The sequence below is a fragment of the Rutidosis leptorrhynchoides genome, chromosome 1 (genome assembly GCF_046630445.1).
Source record: "Rutidosis leptorrhynchoides isolate AG116_Rl617_1_P2 chromosome 1, CSIRO_AGI_Rlap_v1, whole genome shotgun sequence".
NCBI lineage: Eukaryota > Viridiplantae > Streptophyta > Magnoliopsida > Asterales > Asteraceae > Rutidosis > Rutidosis leptorrhynchoides.
This window is the reverse complement of record NC_092333.1, coordinates 526,201,708-526,213,581: the sequence shown is the minus strand read 5'-3', so window position 1 is coordinate 526,213,581 and position 11,874 is coordinate 526,201,708. Positions and strand designations below refer to the sequence as shown.

Here is an 11,874-nt window from a genome sequence, read left to right as displayed (position 1 = left end):
TTTTACCCTTTGCAGCTCCGCGATCGTGGAGCTACAGTAATCTGAAATCTCCTATAAAAGGCACGAGCATTCTGCCGAATGATGCATCCCGTTTTCTACTTCAATCACTCAATTTATATTTATATTTATATTTTATAATTATAATTTTAATTTAAGTTAATTTTAATAATAAAGTTATGGTTTAGTTGGGTTATTGTAAGAAATGTTTTACGGGTTTTAAAGTCGGAACTCTGTCCGTGTAACGCTACGCGATTAATAATCGATGTAAGCTATGTTCTTCCTTTTTAAATTAATGTCTCGTAACTAAGTTATTATTATGCTTATTTGAGCCGAAGTAATCGTGATGTTGGACTAAATATTAATACGGGGTTATTGGATTTTGTACCATAATTCGGGTTTGGACAAAAGACCGACACTTGTGGACATTGGACTATGGACTATTAATAGATGGGGGGTATTGTCTAATCGGATGACAACACATTGGAATCTGTCGAACCTATCTTCAAATTATTTAATCTAATAATTATTAAATGATTATGGATGTCCTATTTAGTGACGTTTATACGACATCTTTTACAATCATTTAATTAATTATTCGGGTTGGGTAATTGATTATTCATTCTGATCAAGTGGGTAAATTAATATTCATATCTCATTAAAACAGGGGTGGATTACATACAAGGGTAATTGGTGTAATTGTTAACAAAGTATTAAAACCTTGGATTACACGCAGTCGATAACCTGGTGTAATTATTAACAAAGTATTAAAACCTTGTTACAGTTTGAATCCCTAATTATTTGGAATATTTGACTTCGGGAATAAGGTTAATTTGACGAGCATTTTATAATTATGACCGATGAACTATTATGGGCAAAAACTAGATAGGTATCAAATAAACCAGGACAAAGGACAATTAACCCAGAGTAATAAATTAAAATCAAAACGTCAAACATCATGGTTACGGAAGTTTAAATAAGCATAATTGTGTTATTTTATATCTCATCGTACTTTTATTTACTGTTATTTTATTCATTGTCATTTTATTTCTTATCGCAATTTTATTTATCGTTATTTATTTATCGTTATTTATTTTACGCACTTTAATTATTGTCATTTATTTTTACGCTTAAAAATATAAAATCGACAAACCGGTCATTAAACGGTAAAACCCCCATTTTATAATATTACTACCTATATATAATTATATATATTTTGTAAAAATATAGTTCTATAAAAATATAGTACGTAATCACTAGCTCCCTGTGGAACGAATCGGACTTACTAAAAACTACACTACTCTACGATTAGGTACACTGCCTATAAGTGTTGTAGCAAGGTTTAGGTATATCCATTCTATAAATAAATAAATAACTTGTATAAAATTGTATCGTATTTAATAGTATTTTGTAGTAAACTATAATAGTATTTCGTACGCCACCGCTGCACACATCAATATATATATATATATATATATATATATATATATATATATATATATATATATATATATATATATATATATATATATATATATATATATATCGTGTACATCGAACTAAAACTCTAAATCAATTAATCACATATACAAACGAAATATAAACGTTCTAACGATTAAATATGTACCTTAAACATGTACGATGAAAAGGGGATGTTACAATATGTATGTATAACGTTTTATTAATGTTTTTTTATTTTGAGCGATATATTTTTATTTTCAAATATTTTCATATTACTTGTATATGAAATTTAATGTAAATAAATATACAAACTTATATATATAAAAATTCGGTATCTTTCTTAGTTGAACCAAGCAAATCAGTTAATTGAATGGAGAAGGGGAGAGTGGCCAAGTGGTCAAAAGCGATAGACTGTAAATTTGTTGAAGTTTTTTTCTCCGTTCTTATAATATTTGAAATTTTGTACGTAACAACTCGTTTACAGCTATGTGCGTCTTTCTCTCTACTAGTTTACTTTATTTATTACTCGATATCATTTAGCTTTTAATAACGTTTTGTCAGCTTTATTTTAAATAAAAAGACAAAATTAATAAATGGTTGATCTATCGTAAATCAAACAAGATTATTAAAAGACGAATATTATGAGACAACGCCGATGATATAGAGTGTGGAGAGATGATACAAAAGTCTTCCATGGAGTCTAATGATGGATGCTCTTAGGAAAGTGACTATAAAGGTTTTTTCCAAGAGTTTGCGGATCAAAGAATGCCTTGAGTATCCGGAAAACGTATTGATAGCTCCTCTTCCAACGTAATTTTGTATTATGATTTTAAATCTAAGGGGTCCACATCGACAAAGTTTATGGGTTCACAAATCGAACGGATAACATGAACGGTAAAAAGCCTTTTTTAAATTCGTTTATGTTACACGTTTAGTTTCTTAGATGTTAGCTCTAATAGGTTTGTTCCTCATCTATTTGTTCGTTTTTCTTCAATTGTTACGATTGTATTTGGTTTGGGGTTCATGGTTTGGCTCGGTTGAAGTTAGCGTCGACTTGTGACGTTTATTAGTTTCGAATCCGTCCGGTTTACTTTCATTGTTTGTGTCAATTATGATCTTCATTTTTCGATGAAGGTCCCATTGACATAGTTTTTTTCGCCCACAAAAATAAAAATAAATAATAATAATAATAATAATAATAATAATAATAATAATAATAATAATAATAATAATAATAATATGTTGGTTTCAACACCAACCGAACCATACAGGTATATAAAAGTTAATTACATATTCATTTTAGTCTCTCTCTCTCTCTCTCTCTCTCTCTATATATATATATATATATATATATATATATATATATATATATATATATATATATACACACACACACACACACACACACGTAGGGGCAGGATCAATGGGGAGGTAACCAATCGGGGGAAGCGGGGGGAAGCAAAAAAAAAAATTTGTTTTTTTTTTTGGAATTTCTTTTTCCGGCATCAAAATCACATGAAAATATGAACATTTAGAAAAGACACTTCGTGATGAATGTTATTATTTAGGCGGAAAAACGATCGACAAAAATAATATTCAAGATAATATTGTTCGTGAAGAATGTTAACGTTTTTTTTCTTCATGTTTTGTGAAGTAAAATTTAACCCGATTTAGAGTTTAGGGTTTAGGGTTTGGTGTTTTGGGTTTATTTCATAAACTCAAAACACCAAACCCTAAACCCTAAACCCTAAACTCTAAACCGTTGTGTTAAAAACTCAATCTAAATCCTAAATCTAAACCCTAAATCTAAACCCTAAATTTCTAAACCCTAATATCTAAACCCTATAAACCCTAATATCTAAACCTTAATATCTAAACCCTAATAGCTAAAACCTCAACATACGCTCGAAAAACACAATAATTGTTATATATTACTTCTTCGAGCGTTTTTCCGCCAAAATAAAAATATTTATCTACAAAGTGTCATTATTAAATGTTCATATTTTCATCTCATCTATAATGTTCGTAAAACAAAATTTTTTCAAAAAACGAAAAAGAAAAAAAAAAAATTTTGCTTCCCCCGCTTCCCCACGATTAGTTACTTCCCTCTTAATCCTACCAATATATATATATATATATATATATATATATATATATATATATATATATATATATATATATATTCATTTTTTTTAGTACTAAACATACAAACAATTTTTTTCAACTTTAATAAAACACACGAAATTTATATGTTGTAATATGTTCACTTTAAGATTTTTTCTATTCAGATTATCCAGAAGAAAAGAAATCTAACTTCATGCACCACTATACGCATTTCAGCAGAGCTTCAATTCTATGACCATTTTCAGACTAGCCTCCACAAAATTCGAACCATTTCTATGCAATTTAAAATAATATAATGTAGTAAAACAATTTGAAAATCCACCGGTTTACTTCACTCGTTGTTGTTTATTACCAACTGTTGTATTTACAAATCCGTTCAAATTAGTATTGGGTATATTCGGTAAATATGCAATACATAAAATATTGAAGAGCACCATTAGAATTCCAAGTCTACCGGTATCATGTCATTAACCAGTTTTTAACGACTATCAGAGATAACTTGGAATAGTTCAATTATCATAAATAATATTTATGAATTACTACTAAATACAAATTTCGTTGGATTATAATTGTCGTGCGTATACGCATACGTCGCATATTGAAATATCTTTTTCTTCTTCCCCACGATAATAGCTGACAAGTTAGTTAAGTAACATTTGTAATTAAATCAAACAACTATAATTATATATTTGATATTTCATTTAAAGTTCAAAATCTAATCAAATCTCACATCTTCTTACATATATAAGATTATATAACAGCTTAACCAACATTCCAACAACCAAATATGGTGGAGGAAGTTTCCTACTCTTTGTGTTGTAAATTAGAGTTTCGAATTCGGATTTCTGAGAGTCGTGTAATCACTTTCAGATCAAAGTATTTCGATGGTACTATCGAAATCTCTAATCGGATAAAACTCAGAATTATTGAACTAAAAATATGTGTTTTGTATATATGAATTTGATTAAATGTACCAGACTAAATAACCAAAAACAGGAGTTCCATAACTGCCGAATGGCAGTTCTATCTATAACTGCCGAATGACAGTTTCATAACTGCTAAAAAGGTTCAAATTCGGGTTTTTTTTTATTTTGGGTCAAACCGGGTCAAAATCGAATTTTAACACATTTTTACTAAACCCAGGGGCTCTGCCCCTTGGACCTAGCCAGGGGCTCTGCCCCTTTGACCCCGTCAGGGGTTGCCACCCCTTGAACCCCGCCAGGGGTTGCCACCCCTTGGACCCCGCTATCGGGGGCGCTGCCACCGAACCCCCGTCATAATCAAGATAAGTTCAAACAAGTGTGCGCTCCACACTTTCCCGAACTTGTTCGATATTTATCAAGATTATTTTGGTTAACAAATTAATCTCATTACACTTAAATCATATTGGTGACGCAAATCACCAACACTTTGTACTGGGTAGGCGCATACGTATCATTATAATACCTTTCCTTTACTTGTTTGGTTGCAATAATTTAGTTAAATGGATGTATATAGTTAATTATTAGATTATATTATATTTGATTAACGAAATAGAAAATTGATCTTCAACTACACGTCTACACCCGCTCTCTATAGTCGTTAGATATAGTTTTGATGAAACTGACGTAAAAAATAAATAAATAAATCTCTGCTTCGTTACTTCTCTATTAAGAGTTCATCATAATATGTAGGTAGGGAAATATACTACGGGTCTGTTTGGTAGAAATTGTTAGAAGTTAGAGTTTATTATTTTTTCTAAGTTTCTGATAAAATAGATGAAGTTTATAACTGTAAATTAAAAATATATATATTAAAATATATGATAAATAATCATATTAAGGGTAACTATGTAATTTTCTTACATAACCTAAGAGTTTATATTATCAACTAGTTTAACTAGCTTATGTTTCTACAACTTATTTTTTTATCTTCATAAATTCTAGAAATTATGTTTTCCAAACAATGCTACGACTGATTTGAGCTTATGAAAATAATAAGCTTAAATTCTTACGAATTTTCATAAAAATACACCTTACACGTACTTATTGTAAAAGCATAGAAATTTTTTTTTATCATGATAGTTTTATAAACTAAGATAAGAAATTATATTTAAAAAAAATAATTTTAACTCCTATCATTTCAACCAAAGAATACTTATACCGTACGATTTTAGGATTGTAACATGTGTTACTCACAAAGTTTTTGATTCTCTCTTCAAATCATAATTCTTGGTATATCACCTGTCATTAGAGTATTGAGTATGATAATTTATAGATTAATAAGTTACTTATACTTTTATATCTTCTTTCCAAGATAAAAATGAGAATTAATCTTATGGAACTTGTATAACGTATATGATAAGGTTGATATTTTCAAAATGTATAAAAGTATACCTTTTTACTAGCTGTTAAATATTTAAATGTTTATGTTTATATCTCATTAATTTCTATATATTGTGAGTATGAACGTGTTTAATATGTCAAGTTTTATATTAAATTTTTACTCCGTATTATTATTACGACAAAGTTTCTATTACACACTAAATTGAACCTTTTTTTTTTTTTTTGTTAAAATAACGATAACGGTTATTATTAAAATAAAAGATCTTTCATCGATAGAAAGATCTTGATGGTCTCCCAAACCGATACAAGCAAGAGAAACCCGCATATGTCGAAAAAGAGGGAGCGGGGATCGAAGGGAAAAAAACCATTTTACTTTGGCACATGAGGTGGCGGGTTTGGCTATGTAACATGGAAAAACGCTTCATAGCCTGGCCTTATTCTCGAGCTTAATTTCGGCGAAGGAAAAAAAAAAGAAAAGAAGAGAAAGAAAGGGGAGTTTTTTCTTTCAATCCAAATAAGAGAACAAAAAACCACTCAAAAGCGCTATTGGGTTGGTGTTGATTAGCCCTTCGCCCGTAGTTTCCTTCCTCTCCTTCTCTTTCAGGGCTCGCTTCTCTTTCATTTTCTTTAAAAAAATGGTGGGACTGAGGCTCTGAAGGCTTTACAACTTTCTTCAATTAGGGAATAGCGCAGATGGATCAATCACGTGGTTCTGCAGCGTCCTCCAACTCGCTGCCCGCTCCCCTTCACTTTCTTTGCTGGACGGGTTTAGATTGGTAAATGAAGTCTTGTGATGAGACGGAATATAATTTCTTTAGAGGTTAAAGGGAAAAAAGTACTCAAACTAATACATGCAGTACACCTGTTTAATTAGGTTGTATGAATCTACTGAGAAAAATTTCATAGTCAAAACCACCTAAAATTTTCATAGTCAACTGAATTTACAAATTTTATTTTCGTAAATTTAATATGTAGCCTTAGCAATTGCTTCATATTTTAATGTTGTCAATTTCAATCAAAAGTGCAACTTGTTCAGCATAACATACAACTTCGTGTATGAATACCGTATAGCACTACCATCATCTCTAGTCTCTAGTTAGCAGAGGCGGATTTAGAGTGTAAGAAGGGGGCACCCGCCCCCGGTGAATTTCGAAATTTTAGTGTAAAAATTTTGGATTTTCGACTTTGCCCCTGGTGGATTTTTTTTTTTGCCCCAAAACCTTCAAATTTTGTCCAAAATTCTCCAAATTTTGCTCCAAAACCTTCAAATTTTACCCACAAATCTTCGAATTTTGCCTAAAAAATTCAATTTTATGGTTTAAAAAAAATTCGCCTCCGGTGAAAAAAAAAATCTTGGATCCGCCACTGCTAGTTAGTAGTAGTATTAGTATATATATATATATATGAATCGTTCACCAAAAAAATTTCATAAGCCATTTAGCCTACCATCAATCCATAAAGTAAAAGAAAATTAAGTGTTGCTAGTTCAATCGATATATTAAAAAATGGCGGATGTGAAGTTGTATTCTATAAGTGGAAGTCCATTTGTTTGCAGAGCGAAAATTGCTTTGAATATTAAAGGAATCGAGTACGAAAACTTGGAAGAAACTTTGGGTAATTTGAGTACCGATGTTTTAAAGTACAATCCTGTTTATAAGAAGGTACCCGTGTTGGTACACAATGGAAAGGCGATCGCTGAGTCACTAGTGATCGTTGAGTACATTGATGATGTATGGAAAGGTGTTCCGCTTTTGCCTCAAGATCCTCATGAGAAGGCCGTTGCTCGATTTTGGGCCAAATTTATTGATGACAAGGTAATTAATCATTTTGATGTCTCTAACTCATTTGTTAAAAAAAATTTGAAAAACACATTGTCTTGGGGTTGAGACTGTTCGTGAACGTTGTCCGGAACACTGTAGAACGCAATTTTTTACGATACATGTTTGACCTTTTACTATTTTTATACGCAACTTTGGTCCTGGTTTTCTAATGCCGCGAGTTGACAAAAAATGCCCTTTTGAAACAAATTACACACATTTCTTTATGGGTTTGAAACCTAATCAAGACAGGAGAATGAATGAAGGCTTGTCAATATATCAATTTTATAATGAGATGAAAATTTCAAAATATGATGAGATAAATTGGTGTTTACATGTTAATGCATCAACTTAAACAACAATGTTTTTTGAATTTCATAATAATTGGAGATAAACTTATAATTTCACAATAACTTTTAGACTGTAATAATATTGAGACAAAAATACAATCAGAAACTAAATGTAAATTACATAATTCATCCTTAAATTAATAACTATTCCACAATATTAAGAAAATATCCTATTTGATTCAGTTCTGTTATAACTTATAACTAGCATAACCAGAACTGATTTGAGGTTATACGGTTGGTTTAGTTTATTCCTACAGCATACAAGGTTTTTGTCAGCAATGGAGATGAACAAGTTATAGCAGAAGCTTGTGAGCAACTGCAACTACTAGAAAACGAACTGGTAGTAAACGGTAAGAAGTTTTTTGGGGGTGACAACATTAACCTGGTTGATCTTTCTGCTGATTTCATAGCGTATTGGCTTGGAACACTTGAAGAAGCTACTGAAATAAAAAATTTCACAAAAGAAAAGTTTCCTAAAATAATCGAATGGGCTGATAACTTCGTTGGATGTGAAGTTGTCAAGGGAATTTTACCTCCTAGAACACACCTGGTTGAATTTTTCAAAAAACGGTTCACTTAAAACGTTACATGAGGGTTATTATAAGTCGATTTAAGTACTTGTACTTTTAAGATTGTCTCATATCTGTGTGCCTGTGTGAGTCTAAAGTTATTGTCTATGTTTTATACGTGTTTATGTTGCAATAAGTGCTCTTTTATATGCTGATGATCGATATCATGTGATGTGTGTTATGTAACTTTTTAATTAGTATATGCAAAGTCTCCTCTGTTTCATATGTAATTGAGCATTTGTTCGACTTTTAGGCTTTCATGCCTAAAAAGATTTAACTGCAAAGAAAAACTAAAAAGATTGTGGATTATAATTGTTGAATAATTTAATTTCTAATAGATAAACACTTCAAACAAGTAGTACTAAAAGTCATAAATACTCCATGTTACTTGTAGTTTCACATTTAAAAAAAAAAATCATCATAATCTTCTTTCTCTTGAGATAAAAATCAAGGATAATGCTAATTGTATTACGAGTTGCTGATTATCTTGTTTTGGGTGCGGTTTTTGCTGAACCTTCGCGGTCTGGGCGGGTATATCTCATATTTGATGAACTTCTCCACCTCAACCAATGATCGAAACATCCTTCCAGATGATTCGTGATGGTAAAACTGCATTGGATTAGATATATAGAGTTATGTACATATGCATTTACGACAAATAGGTAAACTCGAAACAATAAACAAAGTGAAATTGTTCAAAAAAGTATGTTGATTAGAAACAAAATGATGAATAACCAAAAGACGTTTGGAAGGTCGCCTTTCGCACATTGCATTGTGGGGGGCAGCGGGGAGGGGGTTTTGTCGGCCATGCCCTCGGATTGGTCCGGGTTTCCTCCAGGGCAAGCAGTTGGGGGCAGGTTATGCAACTGCGGGAGATAATTGCGTGGGTGGTTTAGTCCCCTGGGTTATCCCAAACTACTGTTAAAAAAAAAGATGTTTGGAGGACAGACCTTGTCGTGAGTTTTGTCAGGACGTTTTCTGGTCTCAACCCTCCAGCCTTCAAGTCGGTTATGCACTGGTATATGAAACCTTTGAGTCTCCGGATTTAGGAGCCTTTTACCAATTAACTTTGATAGTCGTTGACGATACTGTATATACGAAATTTATTTATATTACTCAACCAAAAAAAAACAAATATATATATATATATATATATATATATATATATATATATATATATATATATATATATATATATATATATATATATATATATATATATATATATATATATATATATATATATATATATGAGAAAGTTACCTTATCCCTTATTAGAATGTAGTTGACACATTCACATGGAAGCTCAAATTGTCCATCAACATAATGTTCAGTCCATGATGTTCTTAGACCCCTTTTATGTGTTCCTTGTGATTGATGATCATTCTCTTGATGATCAGGTACTTGATGTTGGACTAATGTCAGTATCCCCTTATGTTGATAACAAAATGCTACTTTATTAGTGTCCGAGAATCGAATGAACCATAGTAAATAGATTAATCGTGTAATGATAAACTCAAGTATAGTCATTTACATTTACTGATGCGCACGACCACGTGTAAGGCTCCAGTTTCTATTAACTATCATTTCCAAAAGTTTTTGCAACTCAATCATAGATGATGAAATCATCAAAGATTTGACCTTTTCGAACTCTCACTAATAGATTTTTTATAGAGGTAGCATAAAATTACTCCCAGTTCAGAAAGTAGTGTTGTAAAAACCGTTACACTTTTATGTAAGCTTGTTTAACTAAAGTTATACCTTTATAGTATAATTGTCAATAAATTAGACTTTCAAATTCACATAATTGTATAAATAACAAAATTTTTGAATGTGTTACAAAATTATATTGTTGTACAGAATCATATCAAGATTGTAAGTGAAGCTTACCTTGTCTATAACCAAGCTACTTTTTGCGGTCTCCTGCCTCTTGAATGATAATGGGATGGTTGCTAGTGCTTCCTTGTTGATCACAAAAAATGGATAAAAAGATGATCTTGACAATATATTGCGTGTTTATGTACGTGTAGGAATAAATGTACATATATATATTGAAATTATTTCTGGATTATGAAAAACGATCAATGAATAGAGCATTATGTAGGCATACCTCAACCATGTTGAGACTAGCTTTTAGTCCATGTGTACAAATGGTAGACATTTTAGGAAAGACATTTTCGCTCAACTTATGCTCTTTCTCATATGGAACCTTTGGTGGCTATAACACAAAATTATACTCATGATTATTTGAACACTTGTTATATTTGAAGCATAATGAAAATAAAAATATAAAAAGGCAGATAAAATTCTTACTGCTTTATTCAAATCAAGAACACACGATTGTTTCTTCAATCGTTTGGGAAACAAGTTTTCTTTTGAACGAAACGCCATTCTTCAATCTATATACAATGTGTAGGAGACCGCACAAACGTAAAGCTAGTTTAGAAGTACAAGTATTTATAATGTTATGGGTGCATCAGATGTAGAACAATATCATTGTATAAAAGGAAACTATGTCGAAGGATGGAACATTTTAAATGTCAATATGCACCTTCTTTGCTCTCATTAAAATGTTATGGCCCTCTTTGCTTCTATAACTTGATACACTTTTAAAGCTTTCCATATTGACTATAGAGCAAAAAGTATATTGTGATTTTTGTCATTTAAATGATGATGATATATGATATGATAGATGAATGTGGTAACTCTCATTAAACATTTATAATGTGTATATATTGTTTTTTCATTTAAAACTTTAAATACTTACCATGTAGCTCTGTTTATCCTTCTAAATTGAGTATTCTTAATAATTATAACAGCCAAACACCGTTATGTCGTTTTGTTTGAGTTTTGTGAGGAAATAAATGCCTTTACTATGTCGTAATCTTAGTATTAGTACTTCCAGATCCCTTTGCCTGCAACTGCTTGGTAGAATATAGAGATAGTTATCCATACTGTTGTTAAACTTTAACATGTATCCATTATTAAACTTTAGCATGTCAGAATAAAACTGACCTACCATATGACTTGAATATAGAGAGTGTTCTATACTGGTTTACTTCATTACTTGAAAACAATCACTATGACTTGCATTTCATTATATCGTTACGTCATATATCACATAGTCATTTTAAAGACGAATTGACATCATTTGTTGTGTTGTTTGATTCATTCAGTTTCAAGAACTCGGAGTGAAAAACGCATCACATATTCACATAGTAACTTACAGTAA

At 30.9% G+C, this 11,874-nt stretch overlaps 1 protein-coding gene across 1 annotated transcript; it reads left to right on the top strand.

Annotated features, from left to right (window-relative positions):
• Positions 1-7,411: 7,411 nt before the first annotated feature.
• Positions 7,412-8,675, top strand: LOC139877329 (probable glutathione S-transferase). The gene is made up of 2 exons (XM_071864747.1): positions 7,412-7,720; positions 8,318-8,675. The coding sequence occupies exons 1-2, from the start codon at positions 7,412-7,414 to the stop codon at positions 8,651-8,653; spliced, it is 645 nt and encodes a 214-aa protein (XP_071720848.1). The 3' UTR covers positions 8,654-8,675.
• Positions 8,676-11,874: the final 3,199 nt, after the last annotated feature.